An 18,456-nucleotide genomic window follows, 5' to 3' on the forward strand; every position below is an offset into this window, starting at 1 on the left:
TGTCCAAGGCATTCACGTTATATCCTGCGAGAAACGGCGAGAGTTTAGGTTTGAAAACTTTCTTCTTTGAACTCATCTATCATGTATTTCATGAACTTGAAATTTCTTTGTGATACGCGCTGCCAGAGTGTCTACAATTCAACTAGTCAATGCAACATATATATATATATATATATATATATATATATATATATATATATATATATATATATATATATATATATATATATGTATCAAAGATACTTTTTTAACATAATTTTTACTTCTTTCTTTCATGAGTTAATTTTCCTTGCTTATATATTTATCCTCATAACTACAATGCTAGAATTCTCATATTCTTACATTTTTGGGAAGGCCCGAGAAAAACCATATAGATTTCGGCTTCTTCTGCATGTTATCATTTTATGATTTGATGTCTGTAACGTTGGGTAACATAAATTCGGGATTTTTCCGATAATGGTTGACTGAAATCAATCTAGCAGAACAATAAACCATCCTTTTTTTCTATAATTCTGTCAGTATCATGTACTATCTTTGCACTAATCATATATATGGTAGATTTTGTCTCTAGTCGTGCTGACACCATAATATTTCAACTTGAAACTACCGTCCGCCGCACGCACAATGACAGTGTTGTCGGACAGGGGGGCACATTAATTCGGGAGAGAAGATTCGTCTTGAATATCTTACCGCTAATCACATTTTATACAGCAGCTATTCGTTCCATCCTTGGCTTGAGGAGAGTGCTATGGATATAGACGTGTCCAAGTAAAAAAAATACACGAAAAAACGGCCGTACCGCACACATCAGGCCAGTTCGGGAACAACCCGTGTGTTGAGTCGGTAGAACTTCACTCAAAGTCGGCCCATCGTCATCATCGGGCAACGTGTAACGTTACATTATTCATGGTAAGTTAGCTGGATGCCGTAGCAATGGTAATACTACTATGTCCATGTGTTCCTTGTTGTGTTAGGAGCAAACTTTCAGGAAATATCTTCCTCAGTCCACTATCACACGCAGCATTTAGACAAAAAAGTGTTCCTCACAAACCTTTGTCGTCTGCTTGACAACAGGATTCTGGTTAACAATATGGCGGCGGGAAAATACACGTGCCGTAGGTTGTAGCAACAGAGAGGAGTTTTGATGATTGATCACACTTAGAATCCAGTTGCAGGTTAGCAAAAGAGATTGTAATAAGTTGTCTTGTAAATAATTGTGTTTAGCAGGCAGGAGATGTGACATTTGTCTTATAAACCAGCGAACAACCGTGCAGTGTGAGTCTCCCACGAAGCCCCCAGACTCTGTCAATAAGGGACGGAGAGGTTTTGACGTCGCCAACTTCTAATGCATGGTTATCGAAGCTTTTCAGACAGTGTTCTGAATGCGTTAGTCTGTCAAGTTTGCATTTCTAGCGGTATTACTGATGTTGCATCTAGCACATATCCCTAAATACCCCGTTTTCGAAAAATCCCGAATTTAAGTACCCCACGAATTTATGTTACCCAACGTTATATATGCGAGTTAACACATCTAGCTATATTGATAATCTTGATTACCTACCCGCCGAGAGAGGGAAGGACTGGAAGAACAAGGCGATACTCAGACAAATCGTCGACACGTAAATGTTGGATGTCATGCCGACGGTTAGAAGTAAGGAGCCCTCGACGAACATGCCTGGTAAAAACAAAGAAATGTGCACAAAAATTAGCTGAACTTCTTGCTCTTAGCAGGGTCGTGTGGCGTAACGGCAGGATATTCGGTCCGAAACCCAGAGGTTCCGTGATCGAATCCTGTCGTGTCACTGGTCTTGCGTCCTTGAGAAAGGCACTTTGCACGACCTTCCTCTACCCACCCAGGAGTAAAATGACTTCCTTTGGGGAGGTAAAAGGCGGTGGAAGGAGAGGGTTGGGCTCCGCCTTCCAATACTATGCCCTTGACACAGTGGATAACAACCCACTGCCCCTACGGCCCCAAAAAGGCCATGGGACTACCTTTACCTTAATACATTTTCAAACATTTTCAACGTAGTGAATATCTTGGCATAATTCAATGACGTAGAAACACAGACAAAATGCAAGCGAACGTTTTTCTTTCTATCTTTCTCTCACGTCACAACTATATTCCACGTGAAAAAAAAAAGATTGAAGTACCCAGGGTGTTGAATAGTTTCCTCATGGTGGTGGTGGACATGGACTGTGTTCTCCACACCCAGTCGGCCAGAGACCCGACCAGAGGCAGCCCGAACATCAGCAGGAAGAAGTGGAGACCCGCGAAGGCACCGGCCTGGGTGGAACAACCGAGACATTAGTCAGACTACACAAAACCCTGATAATAGTCCTTAAAGCTCAGAGCTGATCAGCTATCATAGACTCACTCACTCAGTCCCACGTCTAGGGCGAGACATGTCATTTGAACTATGATAATTACAAATTGCTCAGTTTCATAATAATCATACACCTTGTTCTTCAGTTGAAACTCATCCAATATAGACAGTATTTTTCCAGCAACAAGTAGTAAACTTGGGGAGAAATTTCGTCTTTGAATCCTTAACGCTTCAAGTCTTCATGCAAATTTGTTGACATAGTGCGGTGCTTCCTAATAGCGCATTTTGTCTCGAAGTAATATTTTTGTGTCAACGATGAGAATTATTACGGCCAGGTGAGAGACTTAAATGATGTTGAACAAACATATAACATGATTCTTTTGTCAGGAAGTAATATTTTTGTGTCAATGAGACGAACTGTTACCAAGAAAGAAACATGATTGAATGATGTTGAACAAACCTCTAGTTCGTTGACCTTGAACGACTGTACATAGTACATCGGTGCGTTTAGTAGCATGAGGTACACCACCCACTTCACGCAGGTGTCACAAACCAAGATGGCGTACACCGGAAGTGACGTCAGGAGGTGTCTCCACGGGGTCTTCTGTGGTGAGATTTGTGTTGGGAGGTCTGGTCCGACCGATGAGGCAGGTGATGGCGGGGATTTCGCGGTGGACTCGCCTGCGTCAGTTGACGCCTCAGAGGCTTCAGACTGAAACATGAAAATGAATGGATGAAAATTAGCGGTATACAATGTTATACCATACATTCCTCACGCAGTATACTATCATCAGCATAATGTTCTAGACTATTAGCATACAGTTAGATTGTCTTTATTGTTATCCATAAAGTAAATTAGTTCTTAAAGATTGTCAAAAAAAATGTCGTTAGCAATAGTTCAATTAACATATATGTACAAGTTGCCATACATTGTACCTGTTACAATTGTCGCACAATTACGTTCTTCTATAGTATACTATGAACAAGTAAATATTACTTACAACTAAACAGTCCTAGATATTACTTGTTCTTTCAATGTGATGTTTAAATGCACCCATTGCCAATGTCAATGACATTGATGATGTTCAACAGTCATTTAATTCCAGTGGCAACAACTAAATTATGTTGCAATGTTAAAATGTAAGAAATGACTGTTATATTGTTGTACTAAAATGGTGGTCATAGAAGTTCTCATACCTTTGTGTCAGGTTCACTGGGTGGTATGAGTCCCGGAAGTGACGTCATGCTATCCTGGATGAACTTCAGCTCCTCGGGGTCAATGTACTTGTCGACTTCCGGTGACTCGTACACCATGCTGTACCATATGAGGGACCAGACCAGGCCGACACCACCTGTAGTTCATTAGGAATACAATTATCGTCCTCAATCCTTCATATGCCTCATGATGCAGTGTGATCCCTACAAAGTCAACTATACTGTTCGCATCTATTTAATAGGTCTAAACTGAGTCTAAACTAAAGCGAGACACACATACTTCAAAACTATATTTTGGCATTATTCGCATGTTAGGGGGATAACAATTACTCCGTCTTTTCAAATTTCTCCATTAACGTTTTCAATGTATGTCATACTAGTATCAGATACTTAGTGATTATAAGGTAGCTATAAATATAACAACGTAGTAAGTAAGTTTACCGTAAATCCAAAAGGGAAACCGCCAGTCAATGTTGAAAACAGCCACTCCAGATACGGGCATGCCTATCACTATTCCTATGTATTGACCTGAAAAATAAGGACGATAACATAATTAGCATTGCTAAAAAAATGACAAAGGACCAGAATTGTGTTTCTATTGAGAGAAGTAACGACTGCCTCCTCGTGTGCCTTATGACGTCACTGTTACACGTACCTGTGACTGTGATTGAAGTCAGTTTGCTCCTCTCAGTCGGCGGAGCCCAGAAGGTCCAGATGCCGTAGGAGGCAGGGATGGTGAGACCCTGCAGACCAAAAAATTATCTGTTATTTCAAATCTTTTTTTTAACTAATCATTCACAAATATATTTCTAAGGTTCAGTTTCTCTGTCAATTATGTTATCATTTGCTGCACGACGTTAAATCGTTTGGCCTTTTGAATTCACTCGGTCGGAAAATTGTGCCCGGCCCCATGGAGTGCATTTATTGGTAGCTGACCTTCATCTGTAATTAAGATTTGGCAGGATATTAGCACTCTCTTTTCCAAACGTAGCCAAATAATGACGGTCACAAAGAAAAACATTTTACCATGGGAATACAGATTGTTTACAATGCGTTTTTCAATGTGCCCTTGGCTTTACTTCAACTCAAAGTACAACAAATGTAACAAAAAACGTTACGCAAATTACTCAATGATACAAAACCAAAATAGCATATACTGTACATAAAATCATGCTACCAAATAAATGTGATTGATTGAAACAGCAAGGCAATATTCATTACCTCACTCATGCCTTGAATCACTCTCAGCGCCACTAGGATTGAAAAATGCACCGTTGCGGCCACCGGAATGAACAGGTTCACAAGGCTTGAAACCGCGATCGACAGCACAAATACACTAAGGGGAAACACACGTAGGATCATAAGAATGTCTTCTTTTTTTTTCAAACTCATACTCATGTATCTAATTTTGATGATTTGTATTTCTTGAGAATAAAACATTTCATTACACTGGGTCAGCCAAGGCAGCTCTTGCTGGTAACGGCTGACCCATAAAATACAGACGAACGTTCAACGTAAATATGACCAACAATAAATGGAATAAAAAGTCATTACAATATACATGCCTCCCAAAGACCAACCCCTCGTCCTCGCCGTGGGAGGTGGAAACAGATGGAGTAGGACAGCCCATAACATCGGCACACCGAAACATCTGGCTAACGGGGCTCTGGTGAAGCTGCGACAGGCCCAGCAAGCCGGCGGCGGATTATTTATTGCTCGAAGAAACTTAAGGAGATGTAAAAGGACTGATCAAAACGGACAAACGACCCGGAACGGAAATGGACAAGATTGGACAAGGATTGGGACATGGAATGTAAGTGGGCTAAGAGACAAGGAGCCAGAAATAGTAGAGTTCATGACAAGACACAACATCTCAGTCATGGGCATATCGGACAGCAGAAGGAAGGGGAAAGGCTGCAAGGAAATCCACTCCAACTTCGTACTAACATGGAGCGGGGTAGACCCAAACCAAAGGGCAACCCACGGAGTAGGAGTCATCCTGCACCCGGACAAAGCAAAGTATCTCTCAGACACTGCCTACATCTCAGAGAGGATAATTAAGATAACAGTCAGGGAGAAAGGCAGCACCACCAACTACTTTCAAGTCTATGCACCATGTAACGACTCTTACTCAGAGGAGGATAAGGACAGGTTCTTTGAGCAACTCTCAGATTCCCTCTCCCAAGTACCTGACAAGGAGGAAGTAGTGGTGATGGGAGACTTCAACGGAAGAGTCGGAAGAAGAAGAGACCCATGGCAAATGCACCTGGGCCCCCACAGCGACCAGAACACAGAATGCAACTACAACGGGCATCAACTATTGAGCCTCTGCGCAGAGCACAACCTGGTCATCACAAATACTCTTTTCCAACATCGACCTAGTCACACACAGACCTGGTACCGGTGGAACGACTTGACAGTCTCGTCTCAAATAGACTTCATCCTCACCAGAGTATCCAGACGAGCCACAGTCCGTGACGCACGAGTGATACCAAACGCCGGGCTGGACACAGACCACAGACCAGTGCTGATGACTCAAACAGAGCGGAAAAGAGAAAATCACAGGAGAAAGGAGCCACATGAAGAACGCATTAACCTACACAAACTACAGAGAAGCATGGACATACAGGAAGAGCTAAAACAAAAAGTCAAAGAGCAACTAGAACAAGAAGACATAAGAAACAAAACTGCAGAAGAAACCTGGTGCATCTTCAGAGACACACTTCTAAGCTGTCTCAAGAGCACATGCGGAACAAAGAGACAGGGCAGAGGACACAGGAAGGGCACGAAATGGTGGAACGAAGAGGTGAAGGAGGCAATCCACGAAAAGAAGAAACTGTACAAAACATGGATAAAATCACAGACACATGAGGACTATGTCAACTACAGGCTTGCAAGAAGGAAGAGCAAGAGGGCTGTGAAGGACGCAAAGAATGCCTCATGGACGGCCTATGGGCAGGAACTGAGTGAACTCTGCAAACGGTCCCCAAGGGAATTCTACAGGAGCGTGAGAGCCATGCGACTCAGAGATGAACCCTACAACCCCACCTCTGTGATAAACGACCAGGACGGAAACCCTCTCTACGAGGAAGACAAGATCAGACAGAGATGGGAAGACTACTTCAGAGAGCTTCTCAACCCAGTAGAGGGGAACACCAGCCAAGCGCAGTTCAGCCCCAGATACCCGGAACACACAGAACCCAACGTGCTGGAGGAAGAAGTCCGGAGAGCACTCAAGTTGAGCCCAAGGAACAAGGCAGCAGGGGTCGACGGGATCCCGACAGAGGCCATCATAGCCTGCGGCGAGACTGGAGTAAAGTGGCTCACGAAGATATTCCAGAAAGCATGGGAGGAACAGTGTGTACCAGAAGACTGGCGGAAGTCAATAGTGGTACCAATCTGGAAGAAGAAAGGGAATAAGAAAGACTGCAGCACTTACCGAGGTATTTCCCTTATTAGCCACACAGGTAAAATATTTGCAAAGATCTTGGAACAGCGTACAAGATCCATAGTGGACCCGCTGCTCAGCGAAGCTCAGTTCGGCTTCCGGAAGGGAAGAGGCTGTACAGACGCAATCTTTGCACTAAGGCAACTTTGCGAAAAGACATGCGAGTATCAGAAGCACCTCCATCTAGTCTTTGTGGACCAAGAGAAGGCCTTCGACAGGGTAAACAGGAACAAACTCTGGGAGATACTAGAACAGTACGGTGTAAAAGGACAACTGCTAGAAAATATAAGAGCTCTTTACTCCAACAGCCAGAGCGCAGTACAGACACCAAATGGTCTCTCCAGATGGTTCCAGGTACGATCCGGAGTGCGGCAGGGGTGTGTGCTTTCACCCCTGCTGTTCACAGTCTACATGGACAAAATCACAAAGGAGGCAAACCCGGATCCAACATCCCTGAATGAGCTGCTCTTTGCCGATGACCAGAGTATCCTCAACGACAGTAAGGAAGGGCTCCAGCACCACACGGACAGCTTAGACAGAGCATGCGGATCTCACGACATGAAGATCAGTATTGGCAAGACAGAAGCCATGTCAGTTGGCCGCCGCCCTGAGAAACTGGAGATCTCTATCAACGGGCAACTCCTGAAGCAAACCTCGGAGTTCAAGTACTTGGGCAGCATTTTCACAGAGGACGGAAAGATGGACAGAGAAATAGAGACGAGAATACAAAAGGCAAACTCTGTCAGCTACCAACTTGCACCCCTCCTAAAGCACCCAAGTATACCCATGGACACCAAAGCCAAGTTGATAAACACTGTCTTCATACCAACCCTCACCTACCAATGTCAGACCTGGACTCTCAACAAAGCGCAGGAGAGAAAAATCACAAGTTGTGAGATGAGATGTCTGCGGAGAGCAGCAGGGAAGACAAGGAGGGACAGAGTCAGAAACGAGGCCATCAGACAGTTAGTTGGCAACAAACCAGTCCTCCAGTTCATTGCCAAACAAAGGGTACAGTGGTTCGGCCACCTGACAAGAATGCCAACCACCCAACCGGCTTTAAGAGCCTACACTGCCAGGCACTCAGGAGTAAGGGCCAGAGGGAGACCTCGCCGCCGATGGAGAGACGGAGTAGCAGAGACCCTCGGTGCGCACGGCATGACACTCCAGGAGGCCACACACCTGGCAGCAGAACGTCGACTACATCTCCCCGCGACGCCCCCCCAGGCATAAGCGGAAGGATAAAGTAAAGTAAAGTAAAGTACAATATACATTAGAATACAATACATAATGATAACAATGCAATTTCGATATTTCTTAACTTACATCGTTGCTGGGTATCGTGAAACCAGAAATCCTCCTAGAGGTCGGGATAGCAGGAAGCCCAGGAAGAAAGCACCATGGATCACCCCCACAATCAACATGGTCCACTCGAACTCAGATGGCTGAAACACAGGGGACAGAGATCGGGTTATTCTATATATCTTTATAAATTTAATTCAGTTAAAGAAACCTGGAGAAGATTGTTTAAGCGCCGTTTCAAGCGTCAACAATCAATGTTCAAGATGTCTTTTACTGGTTTGTCGTAGTGAACAAATTGAATTAAAACCAATGTACAAACAAGTTTGAGCCTAGCAGTCCAGTCGGTATGCAATCACCTTATACGTATTTAAAAATCAATGAATACACGAACAATAGACAATTATCATCTAGCGCTCGGATTTTTTTCTCCGGTTAGATACACTCAATAAAGTTAGACAATAGATTATGGACGATATTATTTCACTAAATATGTTGAAATACCATTGATCTCAATATCATTGATCTCTACTCTCAGATGGAATAACGTACCAGTTCATGATAAATCTTTGCAATTTAAATGTCGATACTTAATGAAAGTCTCTGTCTACAAACCTGGAAAAGCTGGCCCATGACGGCATCGTTGTTGACCATCTGTGTCGCGGCCACGCCCATGTTGGTCCGGGCGCCGTACTCGATCAGGAACCCGATACATGACAGCATCGCGATCTGATGGAGAAGGGCAGTTCATGTCAGCATTTTCTCATTGACGTCACCTGAGGAGGGCAACTCTTTACCATTTGCATTTTCTATTACATATGATCTTCATGTATAGATCGAAATTCTCCATCTCTATTTCTTCGTATGATAAATCAAAAGTTTCGTAGTATGGTAGCTAATAGATTTCCCTGCACAAAATTCGGCAGATCATTATCATTGCTAAGTTAGACAATCAGCATTCTGTGCCTTTGTGCTTACTGCAGTCAATACAGCGTGTGAACTTGTTAAACTGAATCCTACCAGATATCTCTTAGGCATACAGCTGCAGAGGGCCTTCTGGGTCGGCAGTTGGAACCAGTCTACAGTCGGGTAGTTTATGTCCGGCTTAGGTACACCGTCAAGAACTTTCCTGGATGAACACAGGGAGAAGGAACGATTAATTGAGAAGATTAAACAACAGTGTACAAGCCCTAGTTAAGTAGCAGGGATTGCGCTAGGTATGGGTTGAATGTAGGGGATACGACGCCTAAAAAGGGAGATTCTGTCATTGATGGCATGGTCGGGACTAGTTTTCACGGTGTATCCGACAATGTTCAAAAGAGTTTGAAAAAAAGTTCATCTATGACAGTGTAATTGACAGTATAGAAATCGAAAGACTGTTGGTAAGCGCTTTACTTTGTGTATGGAATTATTTTGGAATTATAAAACCAAAAAAGGGAAGAAACTTATATTTCTACGTCTGCGGCGTTATATACCATGTAACATTATCTGCGAACAGCAATGTCAGTGGGACTTACGAATGACGTAACATTATATAAAGATCGAAGGCTTTTTCGTAGTTATAACCGTTTAATTTCGTGCACGGAAATAGCGTATGAAATCTTCATAAGAGAAGAAAGATGAACTTCTATTCCATCTACAGCTCGTAGCATTATCTACGTAAAGCAATGTCCGCGGGACTTACTTGTACCACGACATCGGGGCGCCAGTCTCCCCCGCATCCTCCTTCGCCTCGCCCTCAGGCTCCTCCCTCCGCTTGAACCAATCAGGGAAGGGGATCTTCACTTTGGGCGCGGAGATTGACGGGAAGGGGAACTTTGGCAGTTTGATCTTGGGGCGGGGTTTCTCTACCACGATCTGCAGGGGCTCGGCGCTGGCCAGGAGACCATAGATGATTGCCGCCAGGACGACAAGCCCTATCATGATTCCTATGGCCACCTCAAAACCACGTATCTATTCAAGAAACGGTTTGAAAAAGCAAGGGTTAGGTGCTTGGATCTGTATGTTGAGAATGTAGACAATTGTAACCAAAGAGTACATTACCGAACCACTGAACAACAACAAACTCCGAGTGAAGCTCTACCATGGACAAACATCGTCACTATCATGACTTACAAAAACTCGTAAGTACATAAAACAGCCGAATGCTATCAGCTATACTCTAACATAGATAGATGAATACATTCTATATACTAGTATAGTTATCATGACTTACTCCAAATTTGTTCATGAACTTGAAGAGCATAGGACAGCCGAGCAACACGATGCTGGCCAGAGTTTTAGCCACGCCCACAAGGATCCCTGCATACCGGTCAGCTATGTCCAGCGGGGTCACTGTGAACCCTGGGAAAGAGAGGGAAAGAAATTGATTTTTAAGTCAAACATATTTACTGTCAATGATATTTATTATTTACATACATCTAAAGGAAAGCAATGACTACATGTAAAAGGAAGATATGGTCATCTATGTTAACTTTATAGTTAAAAGTCAAAATTATTTTTTATGAAAGGATGCTGTTCGGAGTTGACGCAAATATGATCATCACAACGTCATTCTCATTTTTATACTATTTTGTAATAATTTTTGTTACTACGACACAAGATCGACACAATTAAAATGTACGTCTTGCGTGTGCGTCTGCCAGTTTGATTTTACAATAAATTAAAAAGGATTGAATTGAATTGTGACAGTGAAGCAGTGAAACAGTGAGAAAAATAAATATAGTCTCAAAGCTCTTTCATAAAATGATGCGTAGTAGTGCGGGCGATTCAAGCACCATTACGGCACAAGATATAGTCCTTAATGTGCTGACCTGCTGCCATGGTGACGCCCATGAAGACCATGAAGGCGGCAGAGCCGTAGTACGTCACCATCTCGTCCTTAGTGAGGATGATGACGAGCATCAGGAGGGCTCCACAGACTTGTCCTGAGAATATAACACGCATGCAGAACATAAGCGTTAAAGGTCGTGTGTAAGCGTATCAAAGGATTTTATTTTTATTTTATTCAAATTGCAACGGCAATACAAGACCACCCAGGCAGCCGTGGCGGATTTTGGGCGTCTGACACAGCACATACAATTACAATGTTGAAAACTACGCATATATACAAAATAAGGTCACTAACGTACACAATGATTTGATAATGATAATAATAATAATAGTAATAATAATAATAATAATAATAATAAAAATGACAAGGAGGTTAGAGGTTTGAGAGGTCAGAGGTCAAGGTTGACAATACTAAAGTAATTAAGATTTGAAGTAGTTTGGCATGGTAAGTTGACATGGATGGCAAATGGAAGGACCGTTGAAACGCTTTGTAGAGGAAATATATGCTTCGATAGCCTTAAAAAGTTTTTTGTTTGTTAGATTGTCATAGCCTGGTAACCCCTGCAGTAAGGTAGACACGGACAGACGTTGTTGTGTAAGCTGGTGGACTGTAGCAGCTAGGACGTCCCTCTGGCTGTTGTAGAGCGGACAATGTAGCAGGTAGTGGGCAACAGTCTCGGAGGACGCACCGCAGGAACACAACTTGTCTTTGATCTTCATTAGATGCAGGGTGGAATGCAAAGGGCTCCAGTCCATTCTTAGCCTGGTAGCGAGGATGTTAAAGTGCCTAGAACCTAGGCGTCTGTACGCTTGATGCTGCATAGAGGTCAGGAGGTAGTCTTTGCACATTCTCTTGAAGTTGTTTAAGGTCGAGGCCTCCTTCAGTCTCTGTGGAAGTTGATTCCAGAGGGTTGATGCATGAGGGATGAAGCTGGACCTGTACACCTTGGTTCTGCAGCGAGGGACGTGTAGGTGCGTTGTGTTGCGGAGCTGAAGTCTAGTTGACCTCTGTTCACCTCTTGTGGAGGGGATGAGCGACTGGAGGTGTGCTGGCACGAGGCCATTTGTGAGCTTGTACATCATCACCATGGAGTGGTAGTGTCTCCTGGAGGCTAGGCTGTCCCATTCTAGTTCCTGTGCAAGTCTGATACTAGGAGTTCCCTTCATGGCTCCGGTTGTGAGGCAGCCTGCATGGTATTGGACTTTGTCAAGCAATTTGCTGGCTGAGCTGCAAAGATCACCTAGCAGTACAGAGGCGTACTCCAACTTAGTCCTAATCGTGGTGTTGTACGCTAGTTCAAGAGCCTCCCTACTTAGTTTTCCTCTAAGTTTACAGAGTGCACCTATAAGTTTCCTGGATTTACTGCACATTGTTTGAACGTGATCAGTCCATCTCAGAGTTTGGTGGATAGTAACTCCAAGGTGGGTGTATGACGACACTTGTTCGACGTATCAAAGGATAATGTCTTGTATACAGTAAGGTTAGTATCTCGTATACAGGTTCATGTAGTTGTGTCAAATAAGATACCTTATGTAACGGCCGTTACTCTGACACAACGTTAATGAATGAATGAAAGACCTTTATTGTGCATTCATGCCCCGAGGGGCTAGGTACAGGTCGTCTAACTTAACACATGGAACATACAAGGACATAATACAACAATACAAGCTGTAAACATATAGTGTAGACAAAACGTGTTTTTAAACTAAGCTAGTCCAGTAGAGTCGACTTCTTCTCGCTTCTTTGTACATGTGTAAATATATGAGCAGACAATATTTCTAATACAAGGATTATCCAGGCGTAATAAATATATGAATTTGTCTGTTGCATTAAGATATTCGAAATATGGGAATTTTTCTTTAATAAGGTTAAAAAATACACTTCTTTCGCTATCGTATAATTTACAGTCTAGGACGAAGTGTTGCTCATCTTCTACTCGATTTAAATTACAATGTTGACAAAGTCTATGTTGTAGAGGCGTGCGGTTGTGCCTTCCTGTTTCGACATGTAATCTGTGACAGCTAACCCGGAGTTTAGTAGTAGCCACTCTGTGTTTGATGTTGCTAATGGATAAATACTCTTCTTCTTTATACAATGACTTAAACAGACGGTAAGTTCGGAGTTTGTTGCTGTAAGATTTATCCCTGTTATCGTTGTGAATTTCGGCTGAGAATGTTTGAATATAGATGTCTTTTAATCGTTGACTAATGGAGTTAATGATATGTGAGAAATTTGTTGCTAAGGATACTTGTGGGCTCCAAACAAGGGCATAACCGCATTCCTCTAGCATGTTACGGACACCGGTTAATCAAAGAGGACGAAAGAGACTCGGTAGCTATAATTGGTTTGAAAAGCCGACTATACACCAATGTGCAGTCAGTTACAAACCGATTAACCAAGACCAATATGCGTCGTTTGTACAACATACAGTGGAAACAAAACTTTGCTCCTTGCAGTTGTAGAAACTTGAAAATGAGAGTTGTATTTTCATGGTTTAGAAATATCATTTGTGTTTGCTTTTCAGTATTTGCACGACCAACGTAGCAAATTATTACCATCATACCAAAAGGAAATAGAAATAATCTACCTCCAAAGCGCTCTAGAATAATAATCATAGGATGTCAAGAACACGAGATATCAAAACCGGAAGTTCCTCAGGAAGTTACTAGGGGGCCTGAAATCTAATCATTTTGAGGTCTTAGTAAGATCTATCTACATAACAAATATCAAGACAATCCACCGTGGCATTCTCGAGTTATCACGTTCACAAACACACACACACACACCGACTCACAGACACACGCCTCCCAAAACATAACGTTCTTGAAGGTTATTATAACAGAAATATTCCATGACTCACCGACGATGTGGAAGCCTTTTCTGAGCACGGTGATGTCAACTTTTCCTGAATCCAATAGTTGATCGGCCAGGAAGCCGGCAACCAGGAGTGTGATAGTGGTGTATGTGCCTAGCCACGGGCCGTACTCACACTGGATATACGGGGAAAACACATAATCATGGTTTGTACACAGGAGGGTCCGTTGAAACCCCAGACAGATTGTATTGTTTCCATCAAAGGAGTAAAGCAGTTTTTCCATGACTTGTACTACGTGCATTTGTGTTAGGTTGCTTTTGTGAAAGTATTGTTATTCCTAACTTCAACACGACTAATATCAATCTTGGTCTAGAAATTTTGAGTGCAACAGCATGTCTGTCATTGGAAAAAATCATTTCAAAGAAATGATTGGTTCATTAACTGTAGATGAAGGTTAGACATCCAGGTTACTAGTATCAGTCACTGATGAAAGACAGCGAATGCTGTCTGAAACGTCTGACCGTTTGCAAAATCAAGTTGCTTGCGTAACTGTTATTTTACATTCATTGATTGCTTTCAAACATTACTGAGCTCCCTTTTTTCGTACCTTTAAAACTAAAACAGCGTAACGATATGACTAAATTAAAAACATTACTGAGGTGTTGCTTACCGTTTTGATGTTAAAGCCATGATGGTTGCCGCGAGTAGCCCGGTACTCGTACGGAATGGACATTCTCTTGGTCAGTCCCTTGTGTCCAGCCTTGGTCAGGTCTTGTATCATGTTCTCCAGACCTTCGTCGTTTCCTTCGTTGAGCACGACTGCGCAGAAGTCGGCCAGGTGGTTGATAACGAGGCAGAAAGTGAGAGTGTAGACCAGGTAGGCCAGGATGTAGGCTAGGGCAGGCTTGTTGAAGATGATGTCTCTCCATGGAGGGAACTTCTTCTTCAAGTCTTCGGCCTAATACAAACATTGTAACTAAGTTAGTGTATAAGTCTTCCTCTCTCATCTCATCTATCCAAACTACTTGACCGTTGGGACAACCAGTTTTCTCCAATCTTCTTGGTTTTCTGTTTCACTTCGTGTCATGCCTGTCCATTGTCTGATATTACTCTCCCATCTATTCCGTTGCCTCTTTCAATATCAAAAGAACCCGGGACTGTCAGCATGGGATGAAATATGATCAGGGCTTTCTCCACAACTTTCAATGTAAGTAAGGCCATATAGATAACATTTTCGATTGCGTTAACAGGTTTTCTAGTTTGACAATAGGACATACATGCATATACACGAGTTTGCTACTCATTCTTTAGTGATGAAACAGTACATCACAGATTTGGAAACACGGTGGATTCTACTTTCAGTGAGATGACTGAGATATTTTCCTGCATCTTGTAGTCATACTGGGTAGTATAAAGTGGGGTGGATTCATTCCTCAGCTAATGATATCTTTCGCACCGCAGTCGTCCCCCAGTAAGACATCTGGAGCCACATAGTTCCCGTTAAGAACTTTTATTCAGCCTGTAACCCAGACCGGTTTGCCGTGTGGCTTGCGTTGCCTCTTTAGTGACCAGAGGATTAATGACACAAGTACACAAGTACATTTGGACGGGAGACCTGAAGCATCCTCGTCTTGTACCAGCAAACGATGATGGGTATGTAACCCCGTAAGGGGCGGTATAACCCCGACGGTGCGTAAGCACGTCGACTGATGACTATGACATGAGTAAGATTGGTTACCTTTGCGAGCATGTCCTTAGCCTTGTCCTCTATCCCGGACAGGTCGGGCGGGGTGGGGCTACTGCCCCCCTCTGTGCCTCCGCGCAGCCGCAATGGACCCCATGTTTCAGCCTGTTGGACAGCAATGTCACAGGATTGAAATTAGAATAGAATTCAGGTGTAAAGCTCCGCGTCGGAACGTACGAGTTTAACAAATTAGTTTAATAGCCATATCACACTTGTGCGGATTTTCAAGTGCGCATGAGTTGCGCATTTACATTTTGGGGGGTAAAAGTAAAGTTTGCGGGGAAGAAGTGGTTTTCTACCTTGGCCCACCGTTGTGCAGCATTGTTATTGAACCAAAGAAATGACTTCTTCGGCTTCAAACTTAACCTGAACCAAAACATGAAAATATGCAACTCATGCGGATTTTTATATACGCACAAGTGTGAAGGGGGCTTTAATACACCAGAAAATGACCTGCTTCATCTGCAAAGCACTTACCTCAATTGCCTCAATTTATAAACATATTACTCACTTAAAGGTTTCAATCATGAGTTGTGTTACTCATTTAACTCACCACTCCAAATCTAGCAGAAAGCTCCCGGACAATCCTTGTGGTTTTCCTCTTCCGAATGGCTGTTGATCTGGCGACGATGTCGTCGTCGGGCATCGGGTATTCGGATTCCGAGTCGTCCGAACTCTCGGCACCGTGTACGATCTGTGTAGGGAAGTAGTCAACAAAACTAGTCAGCTGCCATCTAGTTTTACTCTCTATCATTCTCAAATACCCCTATCTCACTTGACCAGCGACACGTTGGCGACCTCGTTGCGACCGAGCGATTTCACAGCGCGCTCAACGAATTTCATCGACAAAAAGCGATTTTTTGCGCTTTTGCGTTTTGACGTCTTTTTAGTGATACTTGTACGGTTTGCATGATATTCCCGTTATAAAGACGAGGGTAACACAAATCAAATTTAGGACGCAGCGAGGTCGCCAACGTGTCACGGGTTCCAGTGAGATAGGGGCTTACGTAATTGACCAACATTCAAATGTGTGTTAACATAATGATGACGATGATGTCCAATTAATGAGATAAGGAATGAAGTATGAGAAATATTTCATGGACAAACATTACTGACAGCGCTCTTTTGGCAACGTATCTCCTTTTGGTCAATTTGTATATTTACCCTTTCCCGCATGTCAGAATCTGACAACGGCCGAAACTTCTCTGACGACCAAGACTCTGAAGAGGACGAGTACGATCTCGGCCTCATCCTCGGCCTCGCCTCGGCCTCCGTCGGGCTCTTCGGAGGGGCATCGGCACTCCTCGGTTCTGTCTTCGGCTTTGTCGGTGTTGACTCTTTCGGTGATTCGGCTGAGTCCGTCGGTTTGTCTTCGCCGTCAGCTGTAGGCTGTGTGGGTGGTTTGTTTGTTGGCGAAGTATTTGTCATCGTTGACGTGGTGTTAGTGAACGCTCTACAGACGGGTTTCTGTCACCGGAAAAGTTGTTATGTGTTAATGAATCCACACCATCCTTCAAACAAGACATTTTGACATGAAACCTGTAGTTGTTCCATCACAAAATTCATAAGTAAAATTCATCTATATCCGCCCATGTTACATCAAGAACCAACAAAGGGTCCGGGGTTGTGGTAGTGATGTTACTTAAATATCCTGGGACATAATTGCCTTATCTAAACCTTGAAAAAGACCAGATAGAGACCATAACACGAGGAAATTTATAAGGTTGTTAGCCCGTGCAATAGTAGATGATATGACAAAATCATATATGTAATTTTGTTTACATGACAAATAAATGGATTGATAAATGAAGATATCTTTGAAATACGAAGACTGATCGGCGTAGCATTAATGTGTCACTCGGTCATCTGGCACAGGCAGCACTTATTCCTCAATTGAACTACGATCCATAAGCAAGACATTATACATTGTTGGCAGCCGTCAGTCTCGCATATATATATCATACATTAGTGCCAACAAATAGTAATATGTAGTTACGTCCTTAGAAATATAGCAACCGTTGTTCCGTGAACTCCCTTCATTACTACACTAAAAGATGATGGCTAGGCATTTACCATAGGTTTAGTTGGAGCAGCTCCATCATCCGCAGGTTTCGCTCCGTCGTCTTCCTTTTTCCCGGGATCGTCGTCTCCTTTCGCTCCGTCGTCGTCGTCCTTCGGGTCGTAGGCCGAGATGCCCTTGTCCTTCCCCTTGGTCACGTGGATCAGCTCATCCACGCTCATCTTCGGGTCGTCTTCGGGAGTGCTCGGCGATGAGAAGAAGAACAGCAGGGCCAGTAGAGCCCCAGTACCGCCTGAAAATGGTCAGCATACACCGGCACATTATGCCTGGTTGTAAATCGCATTAAGGGCACAAGAAATTCATTTAAAGATTAGAAGCAAAGATTAAAAGAGTTTCAACTGAATTGCTTTCTGTTTCAGTCTTTTGTCAATTAGATTTAAAAAATGGTCACAATACGTAGTGGGGTCGTGTGGCGTAACGGCAGGGTGCTTGGCCCAGAACCCAGTGGTCCCGGGTTCGAATCCCCTGACGCCACCGATGTTGTGCCCTTGTGAAAGACACTTTGGACGACTTTCCTCACTCCACCCAGCTGTAATAATGGGTATATTGTTCTCTGTACTTGGCACTGTTAAAATAAGTTTTGAAGAACTTCAGTGCGGTGCCACGTCGTCATTGTCTGTCCAAAAGCGATATTTAAAAAATACGTCTTGTTATCTTGTCGGATATCTGTGACAACCAATTGCATGCATCGTCACACC

At 43.2% G+C, this 18,456-nt stretch overlaps 1 protein-coding gene across 1 annotated transcript in view; it reads right to left on the reverse strand.

The window, feature by feature from the left end:
- LOC136430057 (uncharacterized) overlaps nt 1-18,456 on the reverse strand; it is a 29,597-nt gene that overhangs the window by 2,096 nt on the left and 9,045 nt on the right. Inside the window, exons 7-26 of the mRNA XM_066420329.1 lie at nt 17,752-17,990; nt 16,843-17,145; nt 16,232-16,372; nt 15,673-15,783; nt 14,605-14,892; nt 13,980-14,109; nt 11,100-11,213; nt 10,502-10,629; nt 9,971-10,239; nt 9,307-9,415; nt 8,902-9,015; nt 8,314-8,432; nt 4,761-4,875; nt 4,195-4,282; nt 3,981-4,067; nt 3,522-3,676; nt 2,785-3,036; nt 2,152-2,284; nt 1,562-1,675; nt 1-24 (exon numbers count right to left, since the gene is read on the reverse strand). The exon at nt 1-24 is cut by the window's left edge and continues 104 nt beyond it. Of these exons, the coding sequence (XP_066276426.1) occupies nt 1-24; nt 1,562-1,675; nt 2,152-2,284; nt 2,785-3,036; nt 3,522-3,676; nt 3,981-4,067; nt 4,195-4,282; nt 4,761-4,875; nt 8,314-8,432; nt 8,902-9,015; nt 9,307-9,415; nt 9,971-10,239; nt 10,502-10,629; nt 11,100-11,213; nt 13,980-14,109; nt 14,605-14,892; nt 15,673-15,783; nt 16,232-16,372; nt 16,843-17,145; nt 17,752-17,990 (3,033 nt within the window). The remainder of the gene's footprint in view (nt 25-1,561; nt 1,676-2,151; nt 2,285-2,784; nt 3,037-3,521; nt 3,677-3,980; nt 4,068-4,194; nt 4,283-4,760; nt 4,876-8,313; nt 8,433-8,901; nt 9,016-9,306; nt 9,416-9,970; nt 10,240-10,501; nt 10,630-11,099; nt 11,214-13,979; nt 14,110-14,604; nt 14,893-15,672; nt 15,784-16,231; nt 16,373-16,842; nt 17,146-17,751; nt 17,991-18,456) is intronic.

This window comes from Branchiostoma lanceolatum, chromosome 3 (genome assembly GCF_035083965.1).
Source record: "Branchiostoma lanceolatum isolate klBraLanc5 chromosome 3, klBraLanc5.hap2, whole genome shotgun sequence".
Classification (NCBI taxonomy): domain Eukaryota; kingdom Metazoa; phylum Chordata; class Leptocardii; order Amphioxiformes; family Branchiostomatidae; genus Branchiostoma; species Branchiostoma lanceolatum.